This window comes from Gorilla gorilla, chromosome 9 (assembly GCF_029281585.2).
Source record: "Gorilla gorilla gorilla isolate KB3781 chromosome 9, NHGRI_mGorGor1-v2.1_pri, whole genome shotgun sequence".
NCBI classification, from domain to species: domain Eukaryota; kingdom Metazoa; phylum Chordata; class Mammalia; order Primates; family Hominidae; genus Gorilla; species Gorilla gorilla.
The window spans coordinates 82,581,515-82,599,649 of NC_073233.2; the positions used below are offsets into that span (position 1 = coordinate 82,581,515).

The window sequence follows — 18,135 nt, forward strand, 5'->3', positions numbered from 1 at the left end:
GGCAGGCTCGGAACCCATCCCTGGAGCTCCAAATGAACCCTCTGTGTGAGCAAGCCAGGCCAAAATTGTGAGTCGTCTTGAGGAGGGACAGGTAGAGGCTGTGAGGGGAGAAGGTGAATGTCTTCTGACTCAGGGGATGTTGGGAGGTTCCAGCCTCAAACCCCAAACTTTCAAATCCAGACCCCTGGGAGCTGGCAGAGGAGTTAGGGGAGGGAGACACTCATCCCTGCTCAATAAGGGTGGCATCAGACTTCCCAAACCTTAGCAGACTTCCCAAACCTTAGTAACCCTAGGTTCAAGATTAGGGCTATGGAGGCTGGGCTTAGTGGCTCGTGCCTGTAATCTCACCACTTTGGGAGGCTGAGGCAGGAGGATTGCTTGAGCCCATTAGTTCTAGACCAGCCTGGGCAACATAGCAAGACCCCATCTCTTAAAAAAAAAACAAAAAAGGCCAAGGCTGTGGAGACAATGGCCAGAGCCCTCTGAGTGGCTGCACAAGTCCAGTCAACAGACTACTGTCCACCATTTCTTTGGAGCTTTGATCAGGCTTGGGTGGGGAGGGGATGGAGGAGCCGTGGTTGTGAGAGGGTTGAGACTAGCTGTCCTGAGGAGAGAACCCCGCCTGGGGCCGGGAGCCTGAGTTCTAGCCCTGGCTTCAGCACACCACTGTGAGGCTTTGGGGAAGACATGTGGTGGTCCTGAGCCCATCTCCTCCTCTAAAATGTGGGTAGTGCCTACACCTTTCACCTTAAGTGAAATCATTGACATTAAAACATCTTTGAAATTATAAGGATTTGTACATGTGGGCTGGGTAAATAATTGATGGTGTCTTTATTTTATTATTATTATTATTATTATTATTATTATTATTATTTGAGATGGAGTCTTACTCTGTCACCCAGGCTGGAGTGCAGTGGCACAATCTCGGCTCACTGCAACCTCTGCCTCCTGGGTTCAAGCAATCTTCGTGCCTCAACTTCCCGAGTAGCTGGAATTACAGGTGTGTACCACCATGCCTGGCTAATTTTTTGTATTTTTAGTAGAAATGGGGTTTCACTATGTTGGCCAGGCTGGTCTCGAACTCCTGGCCTCAGATGATCCACCCGCCTTGGCCTTCCAAAGTGCTGGGATTGTAGGCGTGAGCCACCGTGCCCGGCCCTAATGGTGTCTTTAATTGTTAACTGTTGGGCCTTCTCAGAGCATGGTGCCAGGTTAGCAATCTGACCGCCCAGTCTTGGAAATCCTCTGAGGTGAGGCTATCTGGGCTCGTGACACTGGCCACACTGTGGAACTGGGGAAGGAGTGCTAGCCTGGAGCGAGAGATCTGCCTTCCGACTCCAGATCTGCTACTAAGCAGCTCTGAGGCTTTGGGCAAATGACTGCCTGCTGCTCCTCCCTAACTGGGTTTCCTCATTGTAGGGTGTGAAGACAGTGGTGAGGATCCCAGGAATATTTGCTGGGAAAGTGCTTTAAGGCTCCATTAACGCCCTCCCCTGGCTAATTAGAGTCATTCCTCTTTCTGAGGCTCAGTGTCAAAGAGCTGTGGGAGGGGGGCTGCCCGGAAAAGCAGGAGGTGCTGCAGTGGGGGGCCTGGGTGAGGAGGCTGGGGGAGCTAGCCCTGGCTCTGGTGACAACTCACTGTGAGGACTGGGACCATTCTCTATCCCTTCTGGATCTTGGTTTCCACCCCTGTAAAATGGGGATAACCAGGTCTGCCTTGTGGAGTTGCTAGGAGAGCATGCAGGAGACTGGATATGAACCCAGAAGGCAGGGCTGAGGGTAATGCAACTTCTTATTTATTAAAATATAATAACAACAATTATACAGCTCATATCTGCAACTGTTTAGGTCTTTGTTATAATGTCTTGGTCACTTTGTCTGGACTGGCCGTGACCTTCAGCTCCGGGGTCTGGGCTAGGAAGACGTTCCAGTGACCTGCATGGAGGAGGGCAGAAGAGGGAAGAGGCGTATGTGTCTGCACGTGCACAACGGAGGCAGCAGCTGGGGGTTGGAAAAGCCTTGGGCCAGGAGGAACTGCAAGGGCCAGGGTTTAGAGCCCACAGGGAGCCTGGAGGCGAGTGTGCCATCACACTGGGTGTGATGGGGCACATGACCCAGCTTTCAAACAACCTTGGGGGACAGAGCTGGTTTCCTGACACCTGTTGGTAATACTCCCCTCTGTGACCTCCCCTCCCCGACCCGAAACCCCACCTGGGTCCATCTTCCTAAAAGTAAGGTATAGAAGGAAAGTGGAAACGTTCCAGTAGAGAGGGAGTGGGCAGTACCCAGGTTTGGGGGCTCAGACCTCCCCTCTCCACAGCCCTTTCTCCCTCCACCCCCAGAACCAAATCCAGCCAGCTCTGCTTCACCTTCCCGCTCTGGAGTTAGGAAATCTCTGGCGCAGACACCCACTGGATTCCTGTGCTGGGAACTGACGTCTGTGGCTGACAGCCCCTCCTCCCGGCACCAGCAGCCTGGGAACTCCCCGAGAGGCTCTGGCCTGTGTCCTTGCCTTCTTCCCCCCCCCGCCGGGCCCCATTCCTCAGCCCAAGCTCCTACCTTCGTGGGGGCCAGCGAGCAGTCGGAAGTGCTGTGCCTCTTTCTGGAAGTCTTGCTTCCTGACTTTCTTGATCTGAGTCAAGTGGAAGATTCCTGAGGGCAGAGACAAGGATGTGAGCAGGCAAGGCAAAAACTTACAGTCAGTGAAAAGTGAAACAGGGTGACTTAGCACAGAACGGACCCAATCACTCCCTCCCCCACCCCGTTCTGATCAGACACAAAATCCTGCTGGTGACATTTCCTCAATATTTTGAATCCATTCTCCTATCTCTCTGCCACTATCCTCACTCAGGCCCCTGTTGTCTTGTCTGGGTCACTACACTAGAGTCCTAACCCCTTTCACTCCCCCTCTAATCTGCAATCCTAGCTGTGGTCATTAGAACATGTATACGTCACCCTGTCATTCCTCTTCCCTGACGTCCTGTCGCCTCCACAGTGAAGCCTGTTTTCTTCTGTCTGTTCTCTTTGCTGATCCTGCTCCTGTCACCTGCACCATCCTGCTCTCACAACACCCACCTGTCCCCAGTGCAGGGAGGGAGGGAAGTGGAAGGCAGGAGGGAGAGAAGGAAGAAAGGAAAGAGAAGGAGGGAAAAAGGAAAGGAGGGCAGAAAGGGAGGAAGGAAGGTTGGCTGGCTCATGTGAACTGGTCACGCTTTTCTCAGGGCATAGAACATATGATAAAAATCAATAGGTGTGTTTATTCAGATACCAAAGAACTAGCAAGTGGCAGAGTTACAGTGGCTTGCCTGTGCCCTAGCCCTAACCAAATACTTGACGTCCCCTGAGGAGGCCAAGCCTTTTCAAATGCCGTTCCCTCTACTGGAATACCTTCTACTATTGCCTTCTATTTCTACTTTTTTTTCTTTTTTTTTTTTTTGACGGAGTTTCACTCTTGTTGCCCAGGCTGAAGTACAATGGTGTGATCTCGGCTCACTGCAACTTCTGCCTCCCGGGTTCAAGCGATTCTCCTGCCTCAGCCTCCTGAGTAGCTTGGATTACAGGTGCCCGCCACCACGCCTGGCTAATTTTTTTTTTTTTTGTATTTTTAGTAGAGACTGGGTTTTAGCATGTTAGCCATGCTGGTTTTGAACTCCTGACCTCATATGATCCACCTGCCTTGGCCTCCCAAAGCACAAGCTGGGATTACAGGCGTGAGCCACTGCACCTGGCCACTACTTCTACTATTAGCACCAAATGAACTCCTACCTGTGCTCCAAGCCTTAGCTGGGAAGTGTTCCCTAATCCACCCAAGGCAATTCCTCCTTGGGGCACCCACAGCACCTGGCTTCCATCTGTGATTGTGCCTGTTTCTAATGTGCTCTCATTGTGTCTACTCCTGCTTCCTCTACCAGACTGGGGACTCCCAGAGGGCTCTCCTCTCTGGGTCCCTTGAGCCTGGCCCACATTTGGCATGTAGAATGAATGAATCCCTGGATGGATGGATGGATGGATAGATAGATGAACAAGTACACACACACACACACACACACACACACACACACACACACACACACACACACACACACACACCACATGCCCAGTCTAGGCCAGGCCCCAAGGGGGAATGAGGTATTAGCTGGATCCCCTGATGTTTGCATCTCATGGGGTACTGGCCACTGGCACCACACATGGCTCTGAGGCCCTGAGCACATGGGCTGTAAGGCTGCACCAGCTGTTACTCACCAAGGTCTCTGGCCAGAAAGAACAGATGCAACCAGCAAGGCCTCTGCTAGGCCAGCACTGCCTTTAAGAAGACCAAGAACTGGCCCTGCTTATGGGAATCAGCGTGGGATTACCGCCAAGGGGAACAGAAAACCCTGATCCTGGGACTGAGTTCCAGGAATCAGGAAATGTCCAGCACTGTCCATGGACCCCCCAGCCCAGATGCCAAGGACCAGGATATGGAAGAAACTCCAAAGGCCCAGGGATTATATCATAGCGGCAGGCAACAAGCATGAGATGAGATGGGGATGGGTCCTTCGGCACAGGCCTGCCACTGCATGCTCCCGAGTTACAGAAAAATTGGAGAGAAGGTGGCAGGGATGAGGGCGGGTTCCCATACTGTGGTCTGTAAAGCGTTAAAGCATAATTGAAAGGACTGGGTCTCTGGCCTGGAATCAAGAGCTAGCCTGAGGGTCATGGTTGTGCCTCTTGCCCTTTGAAGGGCTGTGGCAGGTCTGAGGGCAGGTAGGCTCTGTGGATCTTCAAAGCAGAGCTGGCACCAATGGGCAAGTCCAGGGACACAGGATAGGCTCAGCTCAGTGTGAAGTCAGATGCCCTTTGGGCTGAGCAATTCACAGTGTTGGAAGTGTGTCACCTATCTGGAGTAGGAGTCGGGGTATGTACAGTCAGGCGCCAGATACCATCAAGCCATCAGGAGGCTGCAGGGGGGCTTCCTTCCTAGACAGGGCTTGGAATTGAGACCCCGACATCCTTCCTACTGTGAAACTTTAGAATCTAAAAGGCCCTTAACCCTAAGCCAACTATCTGGTTAGATTCCTGTGTCTGGGGCTGGCCCCTCGTGGTGTGGCCTCACCTAGCATCTGCCTGCTCACTTTGTTTCCGTTCCTTGGACTGGGGAAACAGTGAGTGGTTCCCACTGACAATCAACCCTGGGTAGTGTTTGTTTTAACTCCCACGGTCTGGGACAGGGAGGGAACAGGGAGGCTGATAGGGCATTTAGGCAACCCACAGGGTGAGGAGATGGGGTGCGGTTTGCTAGTGACAGGATGGCAGGGCCTGGCATTGTGAAGTTGTTTTTCCTTCTCTGCTGGGCCTGGTGACAATGAGATTGGCCATGAGCTATGCCCCCACTGTACCATCCTGGCACACCTTGGCCATCCTCCCTAAAAGCACAAGGTCACCTCTGTGGAGGTGGCACTGGGGAGAGTCAGAGCTGGATTTGATCTTTGCTTTACTGCTTAAACTGTGTGACTTTGAGTAAGTCATTTGACCTCTCAGACTCAGTTTTCTTACCTGCAAAATGGGGGCATTAATACGTGCCCCTTAGGTTTCTTAAGAGGATTAAATGAGATACATTATACATAGTGTCTGATACACACCAGTCACAGAGCACAGGGCATATGGGCGTGAGCTCTGGAGCCAGCGTTTGAGGCTCTCACTGTCATCCTGGCTGCAGTGTACCCTTCTTGCCTCTTTATTTATTTACTTACTTATTTTAATTTTTAGTGACACTATCTGTTCATTGGCTCTTTACATCATTGAGGCCCATCCTTCACGAAGCCTTCCCTGACCAGCTTAGCTCCCAATAAGCTCCACTGCATCCAGGTCACTAAGCCTCCTAAGGACAGAGGCTGGGGCCTATTATGCTCCATGTCTCGGCACTTAGTTGGGGGCAGCGGAGGGAGAGAGGCCCAGAGTAAACATGTGACCAAAACCTGCCCAGGGACTGATGGAATCTTTTTATTATTATTATTATTATTATTATTTTTTTTTTTTTTGAGATGGAGTCTCACTCTGTCACCCAGGCTGGAGTGCAGTGGCACGATCTTAGCTCACTGCAACCTCCTGGGCTCAAGTGATTCTCCTTCCTCAGCCTCCTGAGTAGCTGGGATTACAGGCGCCCACCACTATGCCTGGCTAATTTTTGTATTTTTAGTAAAGATGGGGTTTCACCATGTTGGCCAGGCTGGTCTCAAACTCCTGGGCTCAAGCGATCTGCCCACCTTGGCCTCCCAAAGTGCTGGGATTACAGGTGTGAGCCACCAGGCCCAGCTGGGACTGATGGAATCTTAAGGCTCAAAAAATTTTAAGGGTTACTGAATCTAACTCCCCAGCTGCAGACGGAATCCCCACCAGCCCCTTACACTTCTCGTAAGTGGAGCTTGCTCCCTCCCTTCCACTGGCAGAAGCCTCTAAGTGTGACAAAGTTCTTCTTCTCTTGGAGCTGAAAGCTGCCTCTCTGCATTTCTCACCAACCTGATATGGTGGAATGAGAAGACTGATATTTTTAGTGCCTCGTGTATGTCAGGGGCTGCACCGATGTCATGTCATTTAATCCTCCAAAAACCCTCTTCCCCACTTTACAGAAGAGAAAACTGAGGCCCAGAGAGATCATGTGACTGCCCAAGGCCACACAGCTAAGATATAGCAGAGTCTGGATTCAAACTGGCAGAGTTGGGATTCGAACCCAAAGCCCCTGCTTGTTGTTTGACTCTTGCGGTCACTCAGAACACAGCTGCTCCCTCTGCCTGGGACAGCCCTTCAGAGCCATGAAGCCAGCAGTCCTGTCCCCCTGAGTCTTCTCTTCTCCAGGCTGAACAGCTCCACTTTCTTCGTCCATTCCTCCTACGACAGGGGGCAGAGTAGAGCAGGGAAAGAGCCGCATCTGACGCCACAAGACATGGGCTCTAGCTCCCGTCCTCCACTTACTGGCTGTGTGGCCTTGGGCCAGGTACTTCACCTCTCTGAGCCTCAGTTTCCTCATCTGTAAAATGGGGATAATAATATCTAACTCTCAGGATCGTTGAGGATCAAATGAGATAGTGAATGTGAAAGCACTTTGTAAACTCCAAAGTGCTACACACATTGGTTATTATTATCATTGTCATTTTTCTTATCATCATTCCCTCTTCCACCCCCACCCCGCCAGCCAAAACCATCAGTAGAGGAAAGGAACTTTAGAGCTAATTCACACTTAAAAGAGTTTAATTTGGATCATGGCTTAACAGTTCACTCTACCCAGAGGACTTATGTTTTACAAGAAAGGCCACGAAACTGAACTTTCAGCAATTTCCTTATCAATGAAAACCTGCTGGGTGTGGTGGCTCACGCCTGTAATCCCAGCACTTTGGGAGGCTGATGCCGGAGGATTGCTTGAGTCCAGGAGTTCGAGACTAGCCTGGGCAACATGGCAAAACCCCATCTCTACAAAAAAAATACAAAAATTAGCTGGGCGTGGTGGCTCATAACTGTGGTCCCAGCTACTCAGGAGGCTGAGATGGGAGGATCGTTTGAGCCCAGGAGAATGAGGTTGCAGTGAGCCGAGATCATGCCACTGCACTCCAGCCTGGGTGACTGAGACCCTGTCTCAAAAAAAAAAAAAAAAGTAGAAAAAACTCCCCTTGACCTTCAGTTGGTGATAGCAGCAGATTGTTGAAGAGGGTGGGTTTCTCACAGAATGAGAACTGTGGTTCTGAGGTCCACTTACCTGGGAGTGATAAGATCCACCACCTTAAAAAGGCTGAACACAGCCAGCCTCCAGGCCCTCCTACTCTGAGGATGCTGTGAGGGCCCTCCTGCCTGAGAAGACCCCCGCTCCCAGCGCTAAAATCCTGCCATTAGACATCTGTCTATTTCTCCCTGCCTGGCTCCTCACAAGGTGCAACAGCGCCTTCCCCCCAGGAGAGGGAGCACTATCGAGCCTTGGCATCAGCGGGAGGAGCTTATCAGAATTGTAGAGAACCAGTCAGGCTCACTATCTCCCTGCATCTTGGAATCAGGGGCTCTTAAACCTGGCGGGGCAGCCAGAGGCACCTGATCAGCAAAACGTCCCTAAGGCCCCTGTGGGGTCTGGGGCACGGGAAGGGGGACTGGCCAGAGGTACACCCCACTGGGAGTGGGCCAGCACTCACCTTTTACCAGCTTCCAGAGGTAGATCTCCACCAGGTCCGAGGCCTCGTGTTCCAGGGCAAAGCGACGCAGGTTGTCTGGGCTTGGGGATACCGATGTGTGGACGAGGACCCGGCCCGGTGCCTTGGGACACCTGGTAGAACTGATCTCACTGTGGCCAGAGTCTGCTTTGTCCTCTGGAGAGACAAGAAGCTCATGAAGTGTTCAATAAACGTTGGCTGTACCTCTTCAAAGCTCTAATATTCTAAAATGTTGTGACTTCATGGAATCCGGAACATTACTGATTCTATGTTAACAACCTCTGAATCTATTATCCTGACACCACCTGGTTCTATCCATTTAATATTTTCATCTGACATTTTCCACTCCTGTGTGTCTGACATGCCCTGCATCCTGTGGCACCGATGCATGCCCTTCCATGTCTGAGATGTTCCAAGTGTCTGTGGCCCTGGGGAGAGAGACCCAGGGCTCACTCTGGCCAGCGCCCTCCTTGCTCCCAGTGCCCCTGTGTACCTGGGCAAATCTTGCAGCACTTCCCAGCCACTTTCTCGGGGTGATGGCAGGGGTACTCGGTGGGACAGGTCACACGCTGGCAGTCCTGGCGGCCATCCTCACAGGTGCATAGGATGCAGGGCAAGGGGCCGAAGGCACGAAAGGCCGGGTGCCACACCTCCCCGTGGGAGTACGTCTTCCCGCCATGCACACAGGCTGAATAAGGAGGGTGAGAAGGAAGGAGGATCAGGGCCTCAGACCTGGCCAGGGCCTCTGGTCCAGCAGCGGGTGGGGTGGGCCTTTGGGGAGCCCTCACTTTACCAGTCCTGCCTAGCCACACTGCCTGCAAAGCATAGGCCAGGGTATAAAACCTGTCCCCTCTCCCTGACACCGCCCACTGCAGCACTCAGAGCTGAGATGGGCCCAGAAGGAACTTACTGAAGATGGAGAGTCCTCCCTCACCCTTCAGGGCACTTTTGCGGGAGCAAGGAGAGTGCTGATCTTGTGGTAGGAGAACTGAGGTCAACTTTTGTCATCACCTGGTCATGTGAGCCCTGGCAGGTCCCTTTCCCCCCTCTGCCTCAGTGTCCCATCTGAACAAGGCAGGGCCAGGACTCAGTAGCCCCATAGCTCTTCCTTCTCCAGCCATCAGGGCGCCCTGCAGGGAGGTCTCTTTTCTCCCCTTCTGTGGCCATGGCTGCCCATCTGGCCACCTTCTCTACTTCATCCCCACTGTCCTCCTGCAGCCTCGCTCTGCTCCTTCCTTCCTTTGTCAAAAACTGTCCCTCGGCACACTTCCTTATATTAAAGTCATTTATTTACTTGTCTGTCTTCCCAACTAGTCTATGAGCCCCTCAAAGGCAGAGACCATTTTCCATTTCCCATCTATCTGTTCTGTCTGCCCCTCTTCCCAGCAAAGACTCGGTAGATGCTAAAAAAAATCTTGTACTGTTCCAGAACTAGTTGTCTCTTACTCAATACTCTGAACCTCAGTGTCCTCATCTGTCAAATGGGGGTTTGAACCTGATGATCTTTAAGAGCACCCTCATTCAGTTTTGGCATTCTCCGAGTCTACAAGCTCATGGCCAAGTTGGAATTAGGGAACTGGTGAGGAGAGGGTTCAGGGGGTTGGGGGTGGGAGGTGGGAGCAGTCAGGGCCCCCCTTCCCTGCCTCACAGATTGGAGGAGGGTCCAGTCCCCACCTTTCTTATGTTTCTCCTTCAGGACGATCTTGACAGTCGTGCTGCCTGCTCCCTTGGGTCGGAAGTGGCGAGGGATGAAGCTCAGAGGGGCGCTGAGGCCAGTGGGGGCTGGGGTGCCCGGGCCTCTCTTTCTCCCAGCATCACTGGAACATGGATCCTGAGGATGTCTCTGCAAATGGCAGGAAGGATGAAAGTCACTGACTGAGCATAGCAGGCCCCAGCTGGAGCCAGAACAGCAAGACACGCTGCAGCAAGAGGCTGTGGGGAGACCCCAGCATGACTTCCCAGAGAAGAGAAGGCAGAGACCAGGGATAGAAAGATCTGGATGAGGTCTAAGATGTTTTCAGACAGTTCGATCTTTGAAAACTCTCAGAGGATAGTGATTTGGAAATCTGGCCTCCACGAAGCCCTTCTTGGGCCTTGTCAGAGCCAGGGCCTTGGGGTTGGGGTGGGCAGAGGGTGCTGAGGTCTTGATCTGACAGACGTAACTGATCAGGGAGAACTTCATATTTGGGAAACAGAAGGTGAGCATGCAGTGAGGATGCACGGCAGGCAGTTCTCCTTTGCGGAGATTTAGTTGGTGGCTGGACAAGGGGATGGCCCTCTGAAGATGGCATCAGGCCCCAGAATCCCATGGGGCGTGAAGACCAAGAGCAGGCCCCATCCAGAGACAAAGGGTCTCTGAAGCTTAGGCCCTCTTTCCTGAACCCCTGGGATCCAAAACCCCCAGACCCTGTCCCTCCAGACCAGGTCTTGAGAGGGCTGTCAGTGACAGCAATAGGAGTGTGGCGAGGACAGCTCAGAGTTTGGGGATTGGGCAGCTCCTGGCCACAGGAGAGGAGCAAGTGGGCTTGGGGCAGGGACCAGAGCCTATTACCTCCCTCGCTGACCTGGAGCCACACACATTCCTTCTTCTAGAGCCCATTCCTGCCTGGTACAGTCCCTGCGTCAGTTCTCCGATGGCCCAGAGCCTGAGCTCACAAGAGCTCCCAGAGTGGAAACTGTCCCAGGCCCCAGCACGGGCTCAGGCACATAGGACACTCCTGGGAGATGTGTGTTGAGTGGAATAAAGGCAAGAAGGAATCAAACAGCTCAGTCTCCTAATGCTTGCTCCAGTCACCCAGCCCATCAGTAAGTAGCTGATCAGAGCCTGGAACTCAGCCTGGGTGGGTTTCACTTACGCACTGCCTCCTAGGAAGAGGACAGGAAGGAAAGTGGAGGGAATGGTTTAGGTCCTGTGGTACCCTCAGCTCTCAGGTCTCAGGCCCCCACCTGAGAAGGCCTTGCCTGGGTGGGGAGGGCAGCAGGATGAGCTGGCAGAGGAGAAGGGTGCCGACATGGGCTCAGGCTCCTGGGGAATCTCTGGGAAGGGGAGGCAGCCTCTAGTCTCCCAGAGACCAGGAGGCCCAGGCTGAAATAGCAGGTGGAGTTGTTCATGTGGCAGACATAGCAGAGAGGACCCGTCAGGGACTTGAATCAATGTGTGATTCTCTATCTCCTTCCTCTCAGACCAGACAGCTGTCCAGCTAAGCCCATCTTAACCTAGACCAAGCTTGAGAGGGGCCAAGATACAGGGGGGTACAGAGAGGCAGGCTCTAAAGAGCCAGTACCTCAGGAACTGGGTGGGGAAGGCTGGCCCAAGTTAGAGGCCATTCCCTGGGAAGAAGATGCCTGAATTAAGGGGAGACACAGGCTGTAGATGGAATAGTGTCAAAGTGTTTCTCAAGAGGAAAGTGAGGAAGTTTGGGGCCTGCTGCTGCCCTGCGTGGTGACCTGTTTCCCCCAGGCCACTCCTTACCCGTCAACCATGATGGGACCCATGATGGGAGGCTAGGGAGAGGGGCTGGAATATAGTGGACATTCATGTAGCCGACCCAGGGGACAAACAAGAAATGAGGACAATAACTGGTATTGCCTGCCCCAGAGTCACGAGATTTAGGCCCTGGATCCCAGCCCCCTGTCCCGCACCCCGTCAATAAGGCCGTGCACTCACCACCCCATGGAGCGACTGCACACTGTCCTCTTCATCCGATTGCTCACTTGCCTCATCTGAAAACTCAAAGGGAAGCTGGGTCAGCCTCAGGCTCCCCAGCCTTGCTGGCTAGAGCCCTGAGGCCTCCACCTATAGGCTCTGTCCATTCCCAAGGCCTGCTGTCCCATCTGCAGCCCCAGCCCACTAGCCAGCTCCTTTGCCCCAGTGGGGACTTCTTCCACTTCCCATTACAGCCTCTCTTCATCCTGGTTGGGTTGATGAAGACCCCTACAACTGGGTTGCTGCCTCAGTTTCCCTGTACTGACGTCCTGGTAACCATTAGGACTGAACTCCTTGAAACAGAGCATCTTGTTTGGTCCTTACTGAAACTCACCTCTCTGGGACACTGGGCCATACCTTTCAGTATTTACCATGGATGGCCCAAAGGCCCAGAATCCCATCCCTGCAGCCTGCATAGATGCAGTTTCCTGGGCAGCCACACTTGAAGTCAGCAGGCCTTGGTTTACACTCCCAGGACCCTACACTCCAGCCCCTTGGCCCCTCCAGCCTGAGCACCCTGGCAGTCCCTATTCCCCTGGGAAACCAGCACACAAAGCCGTTTGGAGCCCTGCAGCTTCCTAAACCCGAGTGGGCCTCTCTCTCCCTATCTCTTGCCTCACTCCACAGTCTGATTCCCACCAATCATTCCCGTTTCAAAGACCCAGAACATTGGAATTAGACTGTGTTAGAAATCACAGGGCACAACTGAGGCCCAGAGAAGGGAAGGAATTTATGGAGTTAGCTGGAAGAACCAGGACTAAACTGGAGTCACCTGATTCCTAGTCCAGTGCTCCTTCCAAAATGCAAACATCTGGGGATGCATCCACTGTGGAGCACTCCCCTATCTGAGTGCCACCTCCTCCAGGAGCCTTTCCTTGACTACCTCAGCCTGCAGGGAACAGTCCGACCATTTCATTCTGCTCAAGCTTAGCCTGCCCTTTGCTAGCTGATGTGTTGCCTCCCTGCTTTATAAGAGGTTCTACCTGGGTTCTGTATAAAAGACATGTTCTGAGCCCTGGTGAGCCCAATACTGTGACCGGCTCTGCCATCAGGAAGGCAGGATGAGACGTAGTCCTTACCTGTACTAGACCCCTCTCACGTGCCACTTATGGTCCTCTCAGCTCATCTGCTTGCAGGGACTTTGTCCCCCCATGGCAGGCACTGTAGCAGCAGCCCCGCTGCACAGGCTCCCCAACACTTCCCTCAGGCTCAGCCTCACAGTGCCCCTCCCTCAAGCCCGCAGCTCCTGTCCACATCCCCTGCGCCCACTCCTTACCCCAGCCCACTCCTGCCTCTGCTCCCAGGGCTACTTAGCACCCACCCATGCATGCACAGCAGGGAAGTCCCACACATGGATGAGCTTTGGGCTCAATGGAGAGATAGTTGGTGGCTGGTGGACACATTCTTACTGCTTCCTCTACCACCCCCAGACTTTTCTGAGAAGCAGAGACTACTTAGAGCAATAGGTCACTTTTGCTTGGTTAGCAAGCAGAGGCCAGCCCCTGGACATATTCCTGTATTGCTTCTCTCTCCTTACCTGCTTCACTCTGCCTTTCCCTCTTTCCTCCCCCAATGACTGCAATAAAAATAAGTAACACATCAGCTTCTGCCAGGCTCTGCTTTCTGGGGGGTGCAGGCTAAGCCACACCCTGGAGGAAAGAGCCGTCTGCTACATGCTGGGTGTCACCTACAGTTCCTCACAGCTCTCACAGTCCATGGCTAGGCCCATGGAGTGGAGGGGTGGGTGAGTGCTGCCAGATGGAGGGACAGACTCACCTTTGCAGGCTTGGCAGCAGGAGTCTGGCAGCGGGAGGGGTGCTGGGCAGCCTGGTTCGGGGCAGGTTGTGAGGCCGCAGTAGATCTGACCCTCCTGACAGATAGAGCAAACCAGCTGGGAAATGAGATCTGATAAGGGCTAGCCTTGGGGCTAGGAACACCCCCTTCCCTGGGAGCAAATAGCCTTGAGGTCTCTCCTATGGTGGGGAGGGGAAGCAACAGCATCTCCACAGCAAGGCCCGGCCAGCTCAGAGGAGGGGTCCCCCATGCCCTCCCAGCCCCACTTCCAGGCCCTGCAGGTAACATCCAGCCTTCAGCTTCTGACTCACTCACAGCCAGGCTGTCCCTAGGTGCCGCCTGGTAAGGCGGGAATCTCACTATCCTACAAATGAGGAGCCGGAGCGGGGCCTGAGCCGTCTCAAGTTAGAAAGACAGTTGGGGCCCAGTCTTCAAGCTTTTCCCACTGAAATCAACATCATGGGAGGGGGACAGGTGGGTGATACCTGGGCTCATCTTGCGCTTTACTGAAAGCCCTTGGTTTCCAACTTTGGGATCCAGCCTTGAAAGGCAGGACTGCAGGGGAAGGGGCCTTCTGGGGGTCAGGGGCCAGGTGACCTTTGGTGGTCACTTCTTTCCTCTGGGCCTGAGATTCTGCCTCTGTGAAGTGGGGTCACACCCATTTGGGGTGTGAAGATCCAGTGAGGGAATGGCTGTGAAAAGCACAAGGCACAACGTGCCTAGGGGGAAGCACTATTGCCCTGAGACCTTTCCCTGTTCCCTTTCCAGAGGGTCTGAGAAGTGAGTGTTCTGGTCCCTCGGGTGAGGCCAGAAGTCAAGCCAGCCTCATATAATCAGGGATGAGAAGGAAGAAGGGGAGGCCCAAGTACCCAGGGAGAATGAACAGAGGAATCCTGGGAATGCTCTCACCACCCACCACCCAGCATTTCTGTCTCTCGCCACAGCCCCCTCCTCATCCATGCCTCATCCCTTCAGGGGAGGCAGCAGGACACAGGGAAAAGAACATTGGCTTTGGAGCCAGGTGGCCTTGGGTCTGAATTCTGGCTCTGTCACTTACTAGCTGTGTGATCTCAGGCAAGTCACTTAACTATTCTGAGCCCGTTTCCTCATCTGGAAAACAGAAATAGTGATATCCTTCTCCTAGGGTCATTCGGGTACTGTCTATAAACCAGGCATTTCTATGAACCTGGTGACACAACAGACTAGACCACTGCAAAAGGCTCACACCCTGCAAAAGGTAATTGCTTACTAGGTTGATTTATAAGTAGTCACTCCTCATTATTTGCAGGCTGTTTGCTCTGCAGCACAGAAACTTTAAGATTCAAAGACTCAGACTGATGGGACCCTGTCACTGAAAAGATAGGGAGGCAGGCCCAAAAGAAGTGACTTGTTTGAGGTCACACAGGGAACTGGGACAGTGCTGGAGATCAAACACAGGTTTCTGATACTAGTCTGGAGAGAACATTAATGATCACTTGGTCAGACTCCCTTACGCACTCAGAGGAACTGAGGCCCAAGTGTGGTGATCAGGTAGTAAGGAAATTGGGAGGGCAGGGACTTCTCCTGCCAATTCACGGATGAGTTGCCAAGCCCAGGGTTAAAAATGACATGCTGGGCTGGGTGCGGTGGTTCACGCCTGTAATCCCAGCACTTTGGGAGGCCGAGGCGGGCGGATCACGAGGTCAGGAGATCGAGACCATCCTGGCTAACACGGTGAAACCCCGACTCTACTAAAAATACAAAAAATTAGCCGGGCGTGGTGGCAGGCGCCTGTAGTCCCAGCTACTCGGGAGTCTGAGGCAGGAGAATGGCATGAACCCGGGAGGCGGAGCTTGCAGTGAGCTGAGATCACGCCACTACAGTCCGGCCTGGGTGAAAGAGCAAGACTCCATCTCAAAAAAAAAAAAAAAAAAAAAAATGACATGCGGAAAGCCACCTGCAAACCTATAGGAAGGCCATGCCTACACCCCAGTTCCCTTACAAGGAGGAGGCTGAAGACTTTCCAGAGGAGGCCCTGCTTAGCTTCAGTCTCTGTCCCATGATAACACTGCCGAGTCAGCCCTGCCTGCCCGGAGGTCCAGCTCTAACAATAGGCAGGAGGAGTTTAAGTAGCTTCAGATTAATTTCCATTTGCTACAGATAATCTGGCCCTGTCTCTGTCCCCCAGGACTGATAACTGATCATTTGCGTATTCATTCTCTCATTCAATAATCATTACAGATGTCTTTTGTGCTTTAGGCCCTGGACTGACAGCAGAGGATAAAGAAATGAAAAACATATGTTTCCTCCCCTCAAGGAATGCAGCGTCTACTGGGGGAAACAGAAGGCTCAGGAAGGTGTGGAAGCTCAGAGAATGGTCACCTGACCCAGCTAGGGACAGGACATTCCAAACCCCAGATATTCCCTTTCCCCTGAGCCCATTCATTTTGCTTTGGCCAGGAGGAACAATCCCCCCAGTCCGCAGTCCAGGCTACTATGTTCTTTGCAGGCCCAGAGTGCTGGCCTGTGCTGAAGGGAAGGCAGGAGTTCTTACCGTGCAGCTGCAGAGGACACACTGGTTGGGCAGGCGGGAGGGGAACAGCTCATGGGCACTGAAGATCTCTCCGTGTTGGTACATGGTCCCGTTGTGCTGGCAGGACTTTGTTGGGGCCCGGAGCCCAGAGGGAGTGTGAGGTTCTGCAGTGGGGGAGGGGCAGGAGGAAGAAGAAAATGAGGTTTCATGTGAATCTTTGCTGAAATTAACAAGGCCACTTTTCTGAAGATTTTGCATTTGACCCCAGCTTGATATTTAAACCAAGCTCTGGCCTGGGCCTTGCCAGCCATTCCCCTTATCAGCTAACTAAGAGGTCCCTCTGATACCTACATCTGACTGTGTCCCTCCCTCCCATGACCTCTACCACAGCCCTCCAGCCCCCTCAGTGTCTGGGCCAGCCCCAGCCAGAGCAAGAAGGTAAAGCCGGCAGCCTCAGCTTCCGCTCAGTGGGGCCCGAGTTAGTTCATCCAGCATTGAATGAGGGTTCATGGAGCACTTCTCAGTGCCAGGCACCGTTCTAGGTGCTGGGGATACAGCAGTGAGCAAAAGAGTCCCTGCCCTCACAGGGTTACATTCTAGTGGTGCCAGCTGGCATGATTGTCCCTGTGCTTGTGTAAACTCCTGTCATTCACTGGCCCCCAGAGCCCCCCCCCATCACCTGCCCATCAGTCCGTCCTCATCCTGCCAGGTGGAGGGGTAAGCCTCTGGTCCTGAGAGAGCCCACTCATTCATTCAAGACCCCTTGACTAAGCACTCCTCTGTTCTACGCACCATGCTAGGCATTGGGAATGGAGCAATGAGTAAGATTTAGCCCTTGCCATCAAGAAACTCAAACTCAAAAATTACGGGTGAGGTGGCTCACGCCTATAATCCCAGCACTTTGGGGGGCTGAGGTGGGAGGATCACTTGACCCTAGGAGTTCGAGACTGGCCTGGGCAACATGGTGAGACCCTATCTCTACCAAAAACATTTTTTTAATTTTTTTTTTTTTTTTTTGAGACAGGGTCTTGCTCTGTCACCAGGCTGGAGTGCAGTGGCACGATCTCAGCTCACTGCAACCTCCACCTCCCAGGTTCAAGCAATTCTCCTGCCTCAGCCTCCTGAGTAGCTGGGACTGCAGGCACATGCCACCATATCCAGCTAATTTTTTTGTATTTTTAGTAGAGATGGGGTTTCACCATGTTGGCCAGGATGGTCTCAATCTCTTGACCTTGTGATCCGCCCGCCTCGGCCTCCCAAAGTGCTGGGATTACAGGTACAAGCCACCGTGACCGGCCAGAACTTTTTTTTTAATTTTTAAAAAAGAAGTTTGAAATCTAATTAGGCAGAAAGACAAGCCACAAGCAATGATGCTGTAGCAGGTGAGGGCTAGGGTGGATGGAAGCACAGAAGTTGTGACAGCAGAGAGGAGGAGCCTCTAACTCAGCCGGGGAGGAGTGGCCAGGGAAGGCTTCCTGAAGGGCTGGTGGCATGGCAACGGTGAGCAGAGTCTTGAAGAACTGTGGAGCCAAGCAGGCAGAGGGGCAGGGGATGGGAAGAGAGAGGGAGTGAAGAGCGTTTTAGCAACAAGAGGCCTGGGCCAAGCACAGGGGGAAATCCCAAAGTCAGCAAGGAGAGGTGAGGCCCCCCAGAGTCAGCATCAGACATGAGGACACTCCCTCACTGTGCAGGATGAAGCTGAGAGCCACTGTCCCCCCGGGGACCCACAGCCAGGAATCTCTATGACCCATGTCGGGGCCACGAGTCAGATCCCTACTGGGCTCCCCCCTGGAAAATGAGCCCCACTCCATACCAGCTCACCAGGAAAGTCCTGATTCCAGAGCCCCGACCCGAGGCCAAAATCTGGAGCCTCTTCACCACTTTCTTGATGCTTCTAAACATCAATTTTCCTCTCAACCTCCCCTCCCACCTCCAAGTTGGCCTCCCCTCTG

The 18,135-nt window shown here is 53.1% G+C and overlaps 2 protein-coding genes across 4 annotated transcripts in view; both read right to left on the minus strand.

The window, feature by feature from the left end:
• Positions 1-1,774: 1,774 nt before the first annotated feature.
• The window catches only part of CHRDL2 (chordin like 2), a 35,018-nt gene continuing 18,657 nt past the window's right edge, over positions 1,775-18,135 (minus strand). For 2 of the 3 annotated variants that reach the window (XM_004051815.5, XM_019035954.3), the window contains 8 exons: positions 16,205-16,347; positions 13,654-13,747; positions 11,839-11,894; positions 9,846-10,014; positions 8,665-8,859; positions 8,154-8,327; positions 2,560-2,652; positions 1,775-1,935 (listed from right to left, as the gene is read on the minus strand). In XM_004051815.5, the coding sequence (XP_004051863.4) occupies positions 1,856-1,935; positions 2,560-2,652; positions 8,154-8,327; positions 8,665-8,859; positions 9,846-10,014; positions 11,839-11,894; positions 13,654-13,747; positions 16,205-16,347 (1,004 nt within the window). In that variant the 3' untranslated portion in view covers positions 1,775-1,855. Of the gene's footprint in view, positions 1,936-2,559; positions 2,653-6,951; positions 7,007-8,153; positions 8,328-8,664; positions 8,860-9,845; positions 10,015-11,838; positions 11,895-13,653; positions 13,748-16,204; positions 16,348-18,135 lie in introns of all 3 variants that reach the window. The other variant, XM_004051814.4, reaches the window with a different exon arrangement.
• LOC129525609 (uncharacterized) lies at positions 3,703-4,189 on the minus strand. The gene is given in 2 exon segments (XM_055356784.2): positions 3,703-4,023; positions 4,025-4,189. Coding segments are annotated over 2 exon segments (486 nt in total).